Below are 18,826 nucleotides of genomic sequence, written 5' to 3'. Positions count from 1 at the left end.
AGGGTTTATTATTGGGGCTTGGATGGCAGGAGCTTCAGTCACAAAGAATGTTCAACTGGTTAATGTTTCAGTAGAAATACTGACTAAAGTATATAACAATGAACAGACCATATTGAAAAAAAATATGGAAATACATTCCACACACTAACATGTATTGAACAGTATATTGCCATATTAACCATTCATTAAAATATATTGGGAAATATTACAAATATTAACAAGTGCTTGGTACTACCAAAAACTGTAGAAGGGAGTAAAACCAGTAAAAGGGAGTAAAACTTAATGACAGAAGAATCCCAAACTTTTGTAACCAACATGTTTTGGCACCATGGTTGAAGAGCATAATGATTACATTGTTGTTTAAGTACACAAAGAACAGGCAGTACAATTTAAAAACAACCAATAAAATGTTTGAAACACTCATCGTCTAGTCAGACTGATTCTGACTGATTGCCTTTATCCTGTTATGAATAGTCTCTGTCCTGATGTTAGTGGTATCTTCCAGGATGACAATAACGCCGTCCACAGAGCACAAGGAGTCATTGAATGGTTTATTAGGTATAAAAATGATGTAAATCATATACTACAGTCTTCATAGTCACAAGGTCTTAACTCAGAGAAACACTTATGGGAGATTTTGAACAAATGTGTTGGACAGTGCTCTCCACCATTATCGTTAAAACACTGGTTGATCTCTCCTGTACAGTTTGAAGGACTTGCAGAATCTATTCCAAGATGCACTGAAGTTATTTTGGTGGCTTGTGGTAGCCCAGTACCTTACTAAGACACATTACATTGGTTTTACCTTTAATTTGTCACTCATCTATGCAGTCACTACAACAGCAGAGATGGGTAGAGTAGCATAAACCCATTGTGAAGTAAAGATATTGATACTTTGGAGAAATAATGACTCCATTGAGTAGAAGTATATTCCCAAAAAGCAACTTGATTAGAGGAATGAAAGTAAAGGATCAAAAATGACTTACAGAACTGCAGCAGTACTTCATATAACCAGCACCTATAAGCACAGAAACAGAAGTTTAACTATTCCTCCCCTTTTGGTGCACTCTTGGATGAAAAATAAAATATTAAAAAGCATAAAAGTCAGGGGTATGACCAATCATAAAAAAGTACAGATATTCTCACCAATGTAACACAGTGGAATTAAACACAATGTTAGGAATTAGTACTTAAATGTTAATAACAACTATAATTGTAGCAGAGACATAATTTGAAAATGCCAACAAATCCACTGAAATTTTACTTGAGTACATCTAGTATCTCTGCAAATCGGGATCCAATTACTGAGCTGAAAAAACAGTTCAAATCATACAGATAACTTGTACATATACAAGGATTACACATGACAATGTGTGAGCTAAATTGAATTAGAACCATCAAAATTCAGGTGAGAATTCCAACACAGGAAATGGGAAATTGTCTGTAGGCCATTGCAAAAGCCAGACACGGCAATAAATATTTGAAAACTAAATGGATGTAATGTCTGCCAGTTAAGTGGCCTGGCCGAGGTCATCCACATAGCATCACAGCCGAATCCGCTCTGAAACCAAAGACGACACAAAACAGGAAGTCTGCTGCAATCACATGTAAACTTCCCATGGTGTAAAAGTACATAAATGAATTCCAAGACTGGATTAGAGCATGGCAAACACCACAATGTTTGTGCTTTGATATACACAAAGGAAATTCCACATAATCTTCAATTTAAATATCCTATACAACACAATTAATCTCAGTGCTGACCCACATGAGACTTCAGTCAGGAAACCTTACCAGTTAAGTAGTTATTTGCATATGACACACTGATCAAATAAACTTGGAATATTACACTAATCCAGCAAAGTTCGAAGATTTCCCTGCTGTAACTGACCTCCAACCTGTGTGATCGAGTAGGTTTATACCAGAACCATATCTTTATGTCATATGAGCTACTCAATAACATTTTAAAAATGAACTTAACATTGTTAAGTTTCATTTCAGCCAAATTCCACACACTCAAATCTTAATCTCAGCTGGAACACACTAATGTTATTTAACACTACTCAAAGATAAGGACTACTTACTTCAGAGTCTATTTGCAGAGATATAGAAGCCATTTCAGTGATATAATTACTTTATGACACTCAAATAAAACATGTCAAACATTTCAGTTTTATTAGGCTATTTATTAATGGGAGAACACAAACTGCAGCCAGAATTGTACTTTTTCAGAATCTCTTTCAAAATCAGATTAAATTAGTTTAATCTAGGCTAGTTTAATTTTATTATATGCTTGATTTGCCCTTAAAACGGACAGTGAACCACAGAATACATTCTCTTTGACAAGCTGTAAAACGCATGTGCACATGATCATGTTATCAACGTTCCTCCTGTTTTGAGCACCAGTGTAAAATGACATCTGTGATTGGTTAGTCAGGCTTACCAGAAAGCCATATGGCCATATGTAGTGCTGAAAACTGCAGATTGGTAATTGGTTATTACATATATATATATAGAATTTGCAGTCAGGAACAGCAGTTACATCAGGGGTTCCAATCCCAGCCCCCATGCTCAACATCTTTTTGCAATCACTATACTTTGTACACCTGATCCATCCATGGGGGGCTTGTTAATTAGTTAATAAGTTGCATCAGGTGTGCTAGATGAGAGTAAAAAAGTAAAAAAAAAAGGCAATAGTAGTTTTGCTTAATGAATAAAGTGTGAAATACATACTGTGGTCTTGCAGATATATATGTGGGATATTATTATGAGAGTTATGTGTGTTTGTTTTCAAAATACTGGGATACTAATCTTAAAATTCACAGACCACAATCACACAGATCTATAACCAATCGTAATATGCAGGACCTGTAATATAAATAAAGCACATATTTTTAGTTATGAACAATGTACATTTTTTAACAATTTTATGAAATATTCTTTGCATTAAGCAGAATGATACTGACTTTTTTGCAGCTGGAACAAGATATTGGTATAATAAGTTGGAATATTATACATCTTATACACTTGATAAAGTTTGGATAATGTATGTACTTTTTTCAATTTAACAGATTCATAATTGTGCACAATATGTTTTGAAATATGTTTTATAATATTATGAAAATAAATGCATTTACATATATGTGCCCTACTGACCCTACAACAGTCTAGCTCTGTGCATTCATGTTGAAGTTGTACAGACAGACTTTAATTTCAGAAAGCAGAAGGATGTATTTCACTAAAAAAGCAAAAGAAAAAAACACATGCATGCCTCCTTTTTGTACAGTAGTATGACATTACTGCTACTGAGCGCTGATTGGTTGGCATTACTGCTACTGAGCGCTGATTGGTTGGCGTTACTGCTACTGAGCGCTGATTGGTTGGCGTTACTGTTACTGAGTGCTGATTGGTTGACATTGCTGCTACTGATAAAGAGGAGAATTACCACTCTGTAATGTCTTCCAGGTTCCTTAAATGATGGAGGGCACTCCCAAGCAAGTCCAAAATGAATGTGTTAAGATGGGGCAATTGAGTAAAACCAAAGTTTATATATGCTGATGTATATATGATAACACTGTTAATATAAAAGGATGCCTTCATATCTTGAACACAGAACAGTATTTACAACACAAAACAATTTAACACAGCGGTTATATTATTAAGAGTTTTTGATCTCAAATTATATGAGTTTAAAACAAATCCTCATGTATGTCTGTTACATCAAGGCGCACGGACAGCCAATGAGCTGCTCCAGTCGTCAGCCAATCAGCACTCAGTACCAGTAATGCTGTAATCCTGCTGCCTAAAACCTGTTTGCTGTAAAAAAAAAAAAAAAGATTAGCTTTTTATTGAAATGTGTCCTACTACTTTGTAAAATGAAAGTTCTGAGCATATGATTAAAAACTATATATAGTGAGTGCATAAGCTACCAAAGCTCTTAAATAGTAAACTCACTCATATATAAACTGAAATTAGCATCTTATTCAGCAGCTTCTTGTTTGAATTTTCCACTCCACCTTAAATGGTGCTGCAACTACACTCATTTGCCTTAAACATAGAATGAATTATGAAAGTTGGTTAATACAAAACCAACAGCAGCTTGTTTCAATAAATGCATTATTTTATCCCAATAAATCCATTCTCAATCAACAAAAACCCCAGAACTGTCAATGTTTAGTGAGCAACTAAGGTGCAGCAGAGTAAAGCAGCCGTTGAACGCGTCTCACTGGCTGATCTAATTTGCGTCCCAAACCACACACTTATGCACTTTGCCTACTACACTAATGAGTGCACTTCTATTTTTCATACTATTTAGTGTGCTAGTTTGAGGTTTGGAATGAGGTTTGGATTCGAATAAAATCAGCACAATACACTCACATATATCAGTTAATATTCTTTAAAATTTGATTTTTAAAAAGTGACCCAAAAATACATATTCTACTGTTTTGACTGGTTGGTTATAGCTGATAAATACATTCACCAACGTTTACTGATGCAATGCAATTTACAAGCTGTGACTGCCCAAATGCTCCATTTAACATATTCATTTTGGATTTGCTCGGTAGCGCCATCTAGCGTTTGATATAAGCGTTCTTTTCTATACTACACCAATAGATGACTACATTTCCCATCTTCCCATGCTCCGCTGCATGAATATTGGCTTCTCTGCCTTTCCGTAGCTGTGTCAAAACAGCTGAGATGATGAAGTTAGGTTAGCAGAGGGCTGAAGGGAATCGACCAACCAATTCAACTTTTCTGTCAGGTCATAAATCGTTTAGTTATCGATATATATAGAGACACACTACGTGTTTTTTTTAACTTAAAGTGCTGAAATCCTGACATCCTGACATCCTGACATCAATCAAGATATCCTTAAAGAGACGTTTCCTCTCTCTGTCCACACTTAGCTCGGTTAGCTAGCTAGCTAACTTACCTACTTGACTTACTACACCTTCTGTAGTCGTCTTTACAAGGGCCACTGCGACTAATGCTCGTGTTTCCACATGTGATTGTGTCCAATGGTTTCTGTTATTCATGAGTTACTACTCAGCCTAACTGTCCCCCGTTTTAAAAGGTAGCGCCTGTTGTTTCTCTGTCTCATGTCTCTGTCCGTGTTTTACGGAGTTTTGTGCGGCGTTTTTCTGGCGCTCCTGATTTTGGTTTTACGGTTAGTCACGGTGCTCCGGGCAGTTACAGACTGCAAACCTGGGAAAAAAGGCTCCGTGTGTGTTCTAGTAGTGGCCGGATCAGGTAAGAGTCTCATGAGTGAAAGCCTCTTTTATCATCTTAGCCTGTCGTTACAGAGTTGTCTGAATAAGCCTGTGGTGAACGCTAAAGACTTCGCTGTGCATCCATTTGTATGTATTGTTGAATCACAGGCGGACACACGACAGAGATCATACGGTTGATGGAGAGTTTGTCCCAAGTCTACACCCCTCGACATTATGTGATAGCAGACACTGACAAGATGAGTGAAGACAAGATTCGCGCATTTGAATCCTCGAAAGTGAAAGGCGACAGTCCAGCACAGGTAAGCTTTCTGTTCAGTTGCTCTGTAAATAAACCTCAGTGTTTGCGCAGAGCTCGTTATTGAGCTCCTACACGTGCTGCAGATTCACATTTGACCAGCAGGTGGCACGCTCTCCCTTTAAACTCCAAATGGAAAGTGGTTCTTCAGTAAAGTCAATAGTTTTAGGACCGTGACAACCTAAAAAGCAGTTCAATGTGTTAATCATTCTTTGTATAGTTAAATTGTTCATATATACAGTGGAAAACCTGTTTTAAGTTGTCTTTTAAAGAATCTTTTAAAATTGTTTTAAAATGCTTCTATATAATGCAAAAGGATTAAAATATTGTTATAAATCAGATCACTCTACTATATAGAACCCTTTTTGCTGAGAGTGTAGAGTGAGCTGCATGAAAATCACTGTGAATCCTTAGTCATCAAGTGGTCAGAGGTGGGTAGAGTACCACTGTTGCATCAGTTTAATAATTATTGTTAAATAAAATTATTTGCATTCCTATCAATATAATAACTTGTTCAGAAGAAAAAGTAGCAGTCAAAACAAGTTAAATGGGGGAGAAAGTGTAAAGTTCAAAACTTCAAGTAGTGAATTCCCTCTAGCACTGTAGAGGAATTCTTATTACATCCTGCGTCTGTCATCATCGGAAGTGAAGGCGGTTGGGCTCTATTCTTCTCTCTTTTTTTTTTTTATACCTGAAATAAAATGCTGAATTGAAAGTATGAGGTGTGGGCACTAGCACAGCAGTGCACCCACCAAACAGAATGAGATGAATGAATGACTATACGTTACAAACTAGGAAGCTTACATTCCTCAAATAAAAGTACTGTCATTTGATAATCAGAAAAGTCCCAAATCTGTTATGTAAGCTAGTATTTGTAACTGCTGTAACAGCTATAGCTTTTATCGTTGATGTTTTTTGTTGCTTTACTGGCTTAACACCTATTTAATGTGTTGTAAATGGCCCTTTATCCACTGTTTTGCAAAATCAGAAGGATTTTTTTAATCAAATAAATGCCAGCAGTTATGTTTGTCATATTAATTCTCATATTCATCTTTCTTAGTTTACCGTTCATCGGATCCCTCGCAGTCGGGAGGTTCGTCAGTCATGGAGCTCCTCTGTGCTTAGTACTCTGTATGCTCTGCTCTACTCCGTTCCTCTGGTCTTCAGGCTCAGACCTGATATGGTAGGTCTGCAGGCTCCCCAGCACTGCTCATATATTCCATAGCCTCATTAACTTTTCATTACACTCCATTCCTCAGCCCACCTAGCTGCCTCTTTGGCCTGTCTGTAATATGCTCCCAGACTAGAACATTCATAAAATATTTATGAATTTTACATTTAAGTGACTTCAGCTCTATTTTGAGGATGAAAATGGTCTCTTATTCATTTTTCCCTGGCTTTCTATGTTTAGCTGCCAATGATAGTAATTCAGACTAAAATTGTCTCCTCATCAATCCTCTTATTACACGGTTGTGCTCTTAACCAAATGTGTACATTTGTATGTGGGCCAGTTTCTCACATGATTACACTTGGACTTTAAGAGAAACATATTTTGCATATTTTGTCTTGCCTTCTTCACATATTTGAGTTCTGTTATCTCAAAGAATCACACATGCAATGTGTTATCATCACTACATGTCATGTCCCATACCATTTTATCTTTTTTTGTCTGCCGTACAGGCCATAGCTTTGTCTGGCACAACATGAAATGACATATTAGGAATGTCGGCATTAACCGTCAGCTAAATTTGAGGTCTAAAGTTCCTACTTGCAAGCCAAAGAATAAGTGTTTAAAACGTCACTGGTGTCTGAGTCAAATATTAAATTACTTTATTAAATTACTGGCTGGTTAGTTAATATCAACGTGTGCATAACAGATTGGATCTGATCTGTTTTTACTTTGATTTTTAGAGATTTAATTCCTAGACACTTTAGTAAAATGGCTGAAGGGGTAGATACTATAATCCCTTGACCCTTTATTTTATAGCACCCCAAACAGCAGAGAAGTTTTTAGTTAAAGGCCTAGATTGGTTAAAAAAATCTAATTTACATGATTTTCCACTTCTCCCAATTGCAGTAAATCAGCCAAGACATACTTAGTGTTCAAATGTTGCTTCTCTAGTTTAGACCTAGAGCTGCTAGCTGCAAATCTATTGATGCTAACACTGGAAGTACATACCCAAAAACATACCCAAAACATTTCTCAAACCACATTTAGGTCTTTATTCAAGTCATGCAGACAAGTAATCATCAGGTGAAAATGATCATTACCTGCTTAGAGATTTTGCCCAGTAACTTTACTGAACATCTCTCTTGTTAGTTTGTAGTTAATTGGCCAAAGCCACTGTTTGTATGTGTCTGAGGAAATTTCAGATTTCTTTATTCTGTTTTTGCAAAAATGGAACGCAACACCTCAGTTTCATAGGTTTATTATTTGATCTGCAACTTCTGAATTTCTTATAGGAAGCAAGTCTAAGGCTAATGCTACATACCCACGTCTGCGTGTAAACTCGATTATTCATAGAGTTAGTTATTTGATGGGGAAAATAAGACGTTGCTGTTCATGCACATTATACCGCATGTTTTTGCTTGTAATCTGTTCCTGCAGAGTGGTGCATTTAGAAAGATGCAGTCATGCCATGAGATTGTTAGCTTTCGCTTCAGTTGTTATAAAGGACTTTGTAGCCTTATGAGTAACTTGTTAAACTTTCCACAGTTTTCTGACCTACTAATTAACATCTTTCATTCTTTCATCAGTCATAGCCACACATACTGTACCACTCTGAGGTTTCCGGTTCCATTAACTAAGCCTGTGAATGTTAGAGCAGTGCCATTTTTTATTCCCACTAGATGATAAGACTATCGTATTAGAGGGTTATCATCAGTGGTTCACACAATCAAAACATCTGGGATTTCTCATCCTGTCTCCAGTTGAGTGAAAGTAGAGAGAAAATATGGAAGAGCGTGGAGACAGGAAGATAAAAAAGGAGGGAAGGTGCTGGAGGGGTTGAGTAGGAGTGATACTGAGAGCCTCCTGCAGTTGTATAATAGGGAGAGTGGGAGCGGGTCTTGTTCTCAGGATGTGGCACGGTCTGACTGGCTCCTTGGCCCAGCTGTGAGGCCGGCCTCTGCGTCCCAGAGAGGAGGGGCCAAACCGCATCGGGTTTCTTAGTTGCCAGGACGGGGTGGAGCGGGATTAAGCAGGTAGTGTTCGAGAGCTCTAGTGGGAGGGAGGATGAGAGGGAAAGCTAGAGAGAGCTTGAAAGAGAGAGTGAGCTAGAGAGAGAGTGAGCTAGAGAGAGACAGAGCTAGAGAGAGACAGAGCTAGAGAGAGACAGAGCTAGAGAGAGACAGAGCTAGAGAGAGACAGAGAGAGCTAAGCACAGTGAAGGAGCCTGATATGTCAGAAGGAGTGGCCCAACTCTTCCCTTAATCTGTAATTAGCACTCCTCCTTCAATCACTGCCATCATTTTCCACTCTACTTTTTCCATGAAGTATGTTCGGAAGGGGTGGCAGTAGGGTGGGAAAACTGTCAACACATATTTCTCTGAAGTAAAAGTGTGGCTTTTTAAAGTTTTCAACTGCACACTTTATTTATTCATTTATTTTTAATGAGATTTATTGTCCATTATTGCTAATTTTCGATGCGCATACAGCTGTTTACTTCAGCAGATATGTCTGTCCTAGCAGTCTATCTTTGACCAATATAATACTCAAAATATTTATATTTTTTAGTCGGAAGATTGTTATGTAATACCTTAATGCAGTATTTTGCATGTAGGCCTACTGCATTGTCTTTAGCCATTGCTGATTTAGAGGTGCTTCAGTTTGGGCTTAGTTGTATTTTTTCAGAGACTGTATGGGGTTCTTTATGGGGTCCGGCACCCTGGCCATGACGTCTGACGCCCAGGTCGACTCTGTGCGGCTGCATTCCTTAGTGTGACTTAAAGCTCCCCTCTTGTTTGTTTTTACCAAACTTGAGCATGTCTGTGAGAGGCAGGCAGCCGCGGGGGCTGCATTCCAGGGAGGAATCCGAGGGAAATGGGGGGTCAGGCATGGGAGCCGGGGAGCAAGAGGGGGTGGTCTCAAACCTCTGTTTGCCATAAAAGGACATGTGTGAATCACAGTACCTCTCAGCACAGCCCTCCACCTCCAGATGTGTCAGCACAATCCAACAGCCTGACGGTGTCTCATCAAATCCAGACTAATGCAATACAGCCTTATCTGAAGGCAGTGGAGTACAACTCATGCTGAACACTGCTATTGGTTTAGAGCCATTGAGAAAATGGGTTACTTAAGGGCTGTGCTCATAGTCACTTATAAAGCCTCTGTAATTATGATACTTCATGAGATTTTGTACTTTTAGGTTTCTGTTTGTGTTTATGAATTAGTTGAGTCTTTCTGGGTTAGACAGATAATTAACATTCCAGAATGTTATTTGAAAATTACTAACGTTTAGAAAGCTTACTGGAAACCTCATCAGTTAAATTTGCATGGCTTTTGACTTTTGCCTGGCCATTTTATGTGCATTTGAATTAATGAAAGATTATATTTAAAAGAATTTAGTAACAAGGCAGAAACCCACGTAGGTTTTTTCCTAGTGCCTTTCTACAGTATAATGGAGCAAAGGCTCAATTTCAGATGCTGGAATTTAGATCCACACATGCAAAATGTAGCGGGGGGGCTTTTTCTCCGTTCCATCTGTTAGAGTGCCAGAGGGGCTCAACTTTTCCTTGTGTGGAAAAATAGTGAGCAACGATAGGAGGGGTCATCCAGGTCATATGATTTACAAAAACAAATGACAGTGGCTTGAGCTCTGCACAGTGAGTAGGTTGGCTCAGTGGTGTTCCAACACGACTCCTTGCTGCTCTGCCCCACTCAGCTCCGCTTTTCACTGCTCTGTTTTTCCTTTGAACATTCAGCCCATACCTCAGTCCATATGTTTTATCTTAACCTTATTAGGAAATTGTTAAGATGGAATGGAATGGTCTGTTGATTGTTTTAAGGAAGATTCCAACATGGAATATGAGATTTTGTTCCTTTCCTTCCATGTGATGCTTGGAGTGACTGAAGGATTCCCTAGGCAGCGTTTGAAGAATGAGGCTTAACTAAACATGTCAGCCCCTGCGCCTAGTAGTAAATATGCATTTATTTTATGTCCATACAAATTTCACATGCAGGTGTGAAATGGTTTAACCAGAATATTTTGTTTTAATTTATCGTTGTAGTTTACAAATGGATTTAGCAATTTAAGTGTTTCCAGCTCTCAGCAATGACGATAATGTTCATTTAGATTTAATTCTGGCTGTGCTTAGTTTTATGTGGACAGCCATCTGTTTAAACAGAGCCACAGTGACATCTCTCTGCTAATGCGACCCAGAACATATCCAGCTGTCAGAAATAACAATAACAGAAAATTTGCGTTCGCAGACGTCTACGTAAAACAGCTGTGCAAACGCACTATCTCTCAGTGCGTTTGGGCCTTGAGGGGGAGAACAGTCATGGTGACCCAGCTCAGGCTAGATGAATTGAGATTTGTCTTTGTCATAATGAGTTTGAAGACCTTGCCCTGTTGGCTTTTATTCAAATATTCTGTGACCATTGGCGTTTAACGCGGCCCGTGGTATTGAAACAAGGGGGTGTGTTTGTACAGCTCATTCTTTGTGTTATCGTCATACCAATATGAACATACTCCCATAAATGTACGCTTGTCACCACTGTATCATTCATGTCTGATTTTCTGTTTGAGTTTCAGGAAGATTGATAATGGGTTAATATGTAGTTGCCTGAGAGCCTCAGGGTATTCCTGACTCTTTTATTGCATAACTGTAGGACAGATAAGAGGGTTTTTATTAGCCTCACAGCTGCTGTCTAGTCAGGTGTGAACTGACTCACTCTGTCTTTGAGGGCGAGTGAGGAAATGACAAAAGCTGATGGACTCATGCTCCTGGTGTCATTCACTCTGTGATGTGTTTTACCTGATAGAGGTTTGAGGTGACCTCATCACATTGTCCTGAGACTCTTTACATTCTCACCTGTGTCACAGTTGTGTCACAGGTATTGCAAGCTGTGACTTGGCCTGTGTCATTGTGAAGTGACTGGCAAAGTTGGGGTTTTAAAGAAGCATGAATGTAAGTGCATGCATTACAGCAGTTCTTAGCATTAAGAGGTCAGAGGCACCTCGTCTTTTAAAGATATTCATGAATGTTTTCTCCTTACCTTTAACATATCCGATCAGCCAAGACATGTTTGCTGCCTAAAGTTAACTTTTTTAGTTTTGCATTAGAGCTTTGAAGCTAGTGTAATTAAGTATTCGCAGCCCATACCATCCACCTGTCATTATGCAAACTGCGTGCCCAAGTCATCACTAATCTCAAACTGTACTGAATTGTTTAATGAACTTGCTTATGTGGTTTATGAGTACAAGTGTGTTTACTGTAGAAGATGTGTTCCAGAAAAAGACTTGCACAATTTGTAATTTGACCAGAGGCACCCAACTCTTTTGCGTACTTCTGTAAACTTTCCTTTGATTTTTTATATTTAATGTTGATGGTAATATAGTAGTTTTGAAAAAAAAGATGTTTTTACAGGCTACTATTTGCCTTAAAAGACCCTGCATGTACCTCTGAATGCATGAATGCAGTCAGTAAAAACATTTTAGGCCAACACCTTACCATCAAACAATCAGAAACCAATGTCTTAGATATCATACAACAAATATGTACCTATTTTAAGATCAGTTTCAAGGTAAGTTTCTCTGGAATGACACATTTCATATTAAATGGCTCTAAATGACTTTGTTTACATCTTAACAATTATATTCTGTAGGATTGTATCACTGTATTTATATTCATCACCGGTTCAGTTTTCCTCACATACTGGGAAAGTGAAACATGCAGCATTGCATGATTTTCATTTGCTTGTGATAAAACTGAGGTAATTTAGTTGGGATGTACATGAATGAGTGCCAAATCGTGTGTGAATGAGTTCTGTGGGTCTGGGCTGAAACCTCAGCTGTGAGCATTCAGGTGGGGGGAGTTATGTGAGGAATGCTGAGTGCAAGTTCATGAATGCAGAAGAGCTTTAGACTCTGTCTGCCGCTCAAGAGCTGGAGAGACGCACCAGCCCAGACAATAAAGCTTTTAAAAAAAAAAGTGTAACTAGTCCTCCACCACCACAGCAAGCACTGCATATTTTCTGATACGAGGTCATGTGAAACAGAGATGAGCATGGAGGTGTACCGTGTTTTAGTGTAGGCCATAGTTTTTGTTTATATTCATTGCTGTTACTGCCAAGAATCTGGCAACACATTATCTGAGAACACGTGTTGAATAAAAAAGCTGTTCAAACTAACATTAGATGATTTATATTTACTTATATACAATATATTTGCCCATAAACATATACGCAACACATACATACAGGTGAGTGACAAATTTAAGGGGGAAAAACAAACAACATAAAATGTGTAAGGTGTTGGGTTGCCATGAAACAGCTTGAGTGCTTGTTGGTATAGATTGCACAACATTTTTAGAACTTTTCCAGAGGGATGAAACATCATTCTTTCCGATTTGATGGTAAATGACAACGCTGTCTAATGCATCAGTTCAAGGTCTCCCATAGGTGTTTAGTTGGGTTAAGCTCTGGTGACTTCAAGGCCACAGCATATTTACATCATGATGATGCTCCTATTCCTTTGGTTGGTCCTTCATGTGGTGTACTCTGGATTGATTCCCCACCCGGGCAGAACACCACACCATATGAATTGTCAAGAAGAGTCCTTGAGCAAGACCCCTCATGCTACATTCACATTCATACATGCATGTCTGTAACATGATTAATACTTTTTCATAGAATACAGGAGATCAGCCACAATAATTTTGTATTTATTAGCAGCGACCCAAACCATCCTTGTAAAATGCTACCCACAGCATAAAAGAGATACTGTCTCACTGTAGGGGTTGTGGATCTGTCTTGTTTTCTTGGTCTATGCCACACATGTATTATGCTGCTTGTGGAGAGTATGGTTAAAGATAAGATGTGACCAGATCTTTTTTTTTCTTCATGTGTGTAGACCAGTGCCTGTGTTTTTTTTTGCCACTGAACACTCAAATGTAAATTTGTCTTTGTAATGAGAGGTTTCAGGTAATACCTATTTTTTTCTTTTCAGTGAGAATTTCTAAAAGCTTGCAATCTGAACACACTGAAATAACTTTTTCACAGCTTGGCCAGTGTCCACTGCAAATGGACACTCTTAGATCTCAGTACACAAGGCAAGACATCTTTAGAGTTGGAGTCACCTTCTCACTGTTGGGTGACAACAACCTCATTCCCAAAAGTAGACCTGCCTTGAACATGTGAAATGCAAACACCTCTCAGCCAGAGCGCTCGCCAAAGCCTCCCTTCTCCACTCACTCTTGCCTACGTTTCTACCTAAAATCTAGTAATACTTACTTTACTGTATTTACTTATCTCTACCTGGACATAAACTTCAGTTACTGCAGAACTGCACTAACCAATCCATATCATTCCAAACATTTTGGACCTTCATTGATTGCTTTCATTGGTCACAGTTGTCCCTTTTGTTACTGTCTGATGCCTCTCTTTCCTATTGGTCTTAGCTGGCTTAAGACAGAATTCTGGATTTTTCCAGTATTATTGTGCAGCTCATGGCCCTGCATTCAGTATGGTGATGAATTCTGCAGAAGCCATGGCCCCTTTCCACAGCAGTCTGACCGCCTTCCTGTGTCGCTCCTTTTCTCCACTCCAGAATCTCTCATATTTCTCTTCATTCTTAAGAGGGTTTAGGCAGTTGTCTTTGAGTTTCAGTCTACAGACCCACAAGTTTAATCTTTTTGTTTAATCTTTCTGCTCAAAAGATCACATAAAAATGTAGATATTTGCAAGTTGCAGTCTTATGTTACCTGGTGTCTGTTTGTATTTCAGGTGCTGTGTAATGGACCTGGTACATGCATACCTTTGTGTGCTGCTACACTGCTCTTAGGGATCCTGGGACTGAAGAGGGTCTTACTGGTCTACGTGGAGAGTATCTGCCGTGTGGAAAGTCTGTCTTTGTCTGGGAAAATCCTTTACCACTTTGCTGACTACTTCTTTGTGCAGTGGCAGCCTCTGCAGACCAGATATCCTAAATCTGTCTATATAGGGAGAATAGTATAACGCTGCTGTTGGAAGAAAACCTTGTATCTCCATTTTTGACGGTTTTTATTTTTTGACATAATTTGAAAATGCCTGTGACCCTTTACATTGTTTGTAAATTTCGTGATGAATGGAGAAAAAGAAACGACCCAAAATGGCTTGGAAAAATGTCTGGTTCCATTGACTTCCATTCCACTTACATCAAAAGTAAAGTAGGTTTTTTCCTTCTCCTGTAAAGTTACCATTTTGGAGATACAAGGTTTTCTTCTGACAACAGTGATAAATGAGACTTGACTGGAGAGAATGTTGTCATTGCATTATCTATGAATTAGAATGTGTTCCTCTGGATAGTTTTATTATGTAGTCGTTGCCAGACCAAAACCTCATATCTCAAAAAAGGGACTTTACAGGGGAAGGAAAAACATTTTTAACATGAAGTGGAAGTTCAGGTAACAAGGATTTATTCCATTTGTATTGGTCCATTCATTGTGAAAATACAGTGTAAAGAGCACCTGGAGTTTTCTAATTATGTCAAAAATGCACAACAACAAATATGAAAGGTTTTGTTCCAACAGCAAGGCTATATACATAAATTCAGTCATGTGCAAGTTTTGGGTTTACATGTATTGTTTATTTTCAACAAATAAGTGACGTTAAGTGAAAACAAGTTAACACATCATCTACAGAGAACACATTTCTACACATTGTAGGGCTCAGTTACTGGAAGGGATACACAATGTGTCATGTTTAGAGGTTATGGGATATTTAATATGTTGTTTCCAATATGTTAAATTTAGCACATAAAACTGCTGGCTAAAATTAGCAGAGAAATACCACATCCAAGTTTGTTTAACGTAGAGGATTTGTTCAATTAATTTCACACCAACATGTTATTTGACCAGAGTTTGTTCAAACTTTTGTGTGTAATTATACAAACATACAGACATCTGTTACTTCTTTTGAGTGATATATATTCTCATGGAGATCTTTATGGTGGAATCCACTTGTTACACACAATAGAGTGAGCCAAAGAATGAGATGTGTTCTCCTGTTTTCTTTATGCGCTGTATGTCTGAGAGTTCTCTTCATATCTGTGCAGTTGCTCAGGTATGATTTACTCAAGCACTGTTGAATAAATGTTCCTGTGTTGTAACCTGGTTTTCTGGTTTCAGGTGAAACTGAGAGCAGATGTGATGTGAAGATTCACTGCTGAAAAGTGCTGTCATGATGTTCTTAGAAAAACAAGCATTAACAAGTTGTCTGTGCAAACCTCTACAGCCAAATCAAATACTATTCACAGTGTCATGTCAAGCTGAAAAAGGATGGTATACTGCTGTGGTTTTTACTGTTGTTTAATTAGATATTCCGCTTGAATGAGTGGAGAGCACTCACATACTAGACAAAGGGAGCCTGACTGGTATTGGGTAGAATCCAACATAGACACACCTGCTTTGATTATGATTGTAACGTCCAGGGGTTTAGTGGGTGAATTAGGGTGGAAAATGACCTAACTGTACCCTTCAGATGTTGAGATGGACACTGCTGTGGCATGGTTTTCACTCATCTGCAGGACATGCGTCTTTTTACATTTCCGATACTTTCCTATGTATGTCTGGACTTTACAGGCCTACATATAAATTAGTAGCATGTTTTTTTAGGATTTTGGGTTTTCAGTGTAAGATCATTGTCACTGATTTCCACCAGACCTTTGCACACATTTGCTTAAAAATGGAGAAACACTTCAAGCTTTCTGGAAATCTTTTTTTTTTTTTTTTGCGCCACTGTCAAGGACCACTGTTCTCAGTGTGAGTGTTGTTTTGCTTTACCAGAGCTGTTAGAGCTCACTTTGGAAAGACTGGAGTGGCATTGTGTGGTGTTTCCTGTCTGTGCTGCCTCTGCTCCTGTACAGACGCTTCTGAGGACCAGAGGAAGTGGCGTGAATAATTGAAACGTTTTGTTTTCCAGCAGCCATAAGAAAAGGGGGAGGGTGGGGGTAAACAAAAATCCCTCCCGAAATGTTCTTTTTATAGCACGCAGAACCCCAAATGTGCTTGGTCTATTTCCGTTCTCATTTATAGAGGAATGGAGAATGCTAAAGCACATGAATATATGTGTCTTCATAACTTTTTTTCTTGGCAAGTTAGTGCAACTCAATTGAGTGTAAGGTTGCTTTATAGTTTCCTCTGAATTGCACATTACAGGAAGTCCCTGAGCAGAAAGAAGACATCAGTCATACACCATCTTTTCATAAGGTAGCTGTTATTCATTTTTCAGCATTAGAGGAAAAAAAGCAGAAAACATGTAACAGATAATTAAACAGAAGCATCAACAACTAATTCTAACATTTATTTTTCAGTACTTGGTGTGTCTGCCACAGCTTCAGTTCTTTTCAGGGACCTGCTTTCAGTTTTTTAAATCTGCCGGGATATCTCTTCATGCTTCCAACGTTCAGTCTTAGAATTTAATTGCGTTTTGCTTCTCACAGTCAAGGTAATCCTAAACTCATTCAGTGATATTGAGGTCTGGACTCTGGGCTGGTCAGTCCATTGTTCTGCATTGTTCTGAGACCAGCAGCTTTTTTGTTTGATTAACATTTGTATTTATATTTTTGATTTATTTTCCTTTCTCAGTAAGTGCTTCCTGACAGCTTCACGTCCTTTCAGACTCACTATGTTGTCTTCTCACAGTGGAAGGATGGACAGAAACACCAGTGATTTATTATTTTTATTAATTATTTTTTTAAGCAAGGGTGGAGCTAAATTTTGTCTCTTAAGGATAAAAGCTTTAAGCACTGTTCGTCTGTTGGTGACACTTTTGGTGGTCTATCGTGTATGGCATGGTCCTTTTTCTCTGTATATTTTACTTGAATTATTTCAAACAGTTTTGTAAACTCACTCATATTTTCCTTGACTGTCCCCTTATTTATGTAAGTGACTTGTCTCATGTCTAATCTTGTCAGAAATATCTGCAGAAAAAATGAAAAGCTTGTATTTAATGGGCATTTTAACTGAAAATTAAATTAATGAAGGATGGCCTGTGACTCTGTACAGTGTGCAGAATTTGCTTTTGCTGTAAATGTAAGCCACCACAAATAGCAATATGACTTGCAAAGAATTTCTGACTGTAGATACAGGAATGCTACAGTATTGAGAAATGGTATTCATGCTTATATACTGAGCAAAAGTTGTGTATGTTGAGTAGGTAGCATGGGTAGTGAGTTCCATTTACTCAGTTATATGTACTTATGTAAAGTTTGAGTGAAGAAACTGCACTTTGAGGGCGTAAGCTATTCTACCCACCTCTGGTATTGATTGCTATCATGGCTGTTGGTCCTGCAACATCATAATGAAAGCTGACTGTTGTTATTGGCAGCTGGTTGCAGTCATTAAGTCAGCGACAGTAGGATGAGTAGGCCCAGTCTGCTGGTATGGCAGAGCTCCAACATGCATGGTGAAGTGACCTAACTCAGACTGATTTAAAGTTGTCTCCTATGTGTCTGGTGTGGGAGAGATCAGGATTATACATCTGCATAGTAAGCAGCAGACCTTCTTTATTATGAGATGCTGCACACAATCACTGTGTACACAGTTCTTCTCAGCACATGCATTTAAATTGTCCTCTGTGCATCCCTTCAGCTATTGTAGTTTCTCAGAAAACTTGAATGTTACTTTGTGTTACAGGGACCTAGCTCTACTTTTAGCTGGAGAGTCTTCTATGTGTCTCTGTTGTTTCTGACACTGTGTATTGATAGAGAACAGCCATGTTGTAGGCTGCACACAACCCAGTAAGGGTTACAGGTCCCATTGAACTACTGTTAACTCATTCAGTCTGTGACTGTGTTGATGGGCTATATTCCATGTCCTTAATAATGTGAAAGTAATTAGCATGAGCACATTGCACATTGCACATTCTCTCACTGGGTGGAAACAGATGTGCATCTCAGCAAACAGAGTTTTTGCATTGTAGGTTTTCATTTTTGTCTGTGTATACGTCATTGGTATACTCTAATGTCCTCTACTGATAGATGCTGGATATATTGAGAAGCTCCACTGCAGTTCTGTAAGTTACTCAGAACTCAGAGGGAATTACACTCATTTTTCAAAACGTCTGCATGATTCAAATGTTGAGACAAATATAAATTTA

The 18,826-nt window shown here is 38.4% G+C and overlaps 1 protein-coding gene across 1 annotated transcript; it reads left to right on the top strand.

Moving 5' to 3' along the window:
* Window positions 1-4,675: 4,675 nt before the first annotated feature.
* alg14 (ALG14 UDP-N-acetylglucosaminyltransferase subunit) lies at window positions 4,676-14,826 on the top strand. The gene is made up of 4 exons (XM_017700311.2): window positions 4,676-5,250; window positions 5,379-5,530; window positions 6,587-6,709; window positions 14,474-14,826. Exons 1-4 carry the CDS (start codon window positions 5,100-5,102, stop codon window positions 14,702-14,704), a joined length of 657 nt encoding a protein of 218 aa, XP_017555800.1. The 5' UTR covers window positions 4,676-5,099; the 3' UTR covers window positions 14,705-14,826.
* Window positions 14,827-18,826: the final 4,000 nt, after the last annotated feature.

Source organism: Pygocentrus nattereri, chromosome 3 (assembly GCF_015220715.1).
Source record: "Pygocentrus nattereri isolate fPygNat1 chromosome 3, fPygNat1.pri, whole genome shotgun sequence".
NCBI lineage: Eukaryota > Metazoa > Chordata > Actinopteri > Characiformes > Serrasalmidae > Pygocentrus > Pygocentrus nattereri.
Note: the sequence above shows the minus strand (reverse complement) of the source record. Positions and strands in the feature narration are given on the sequence as shown.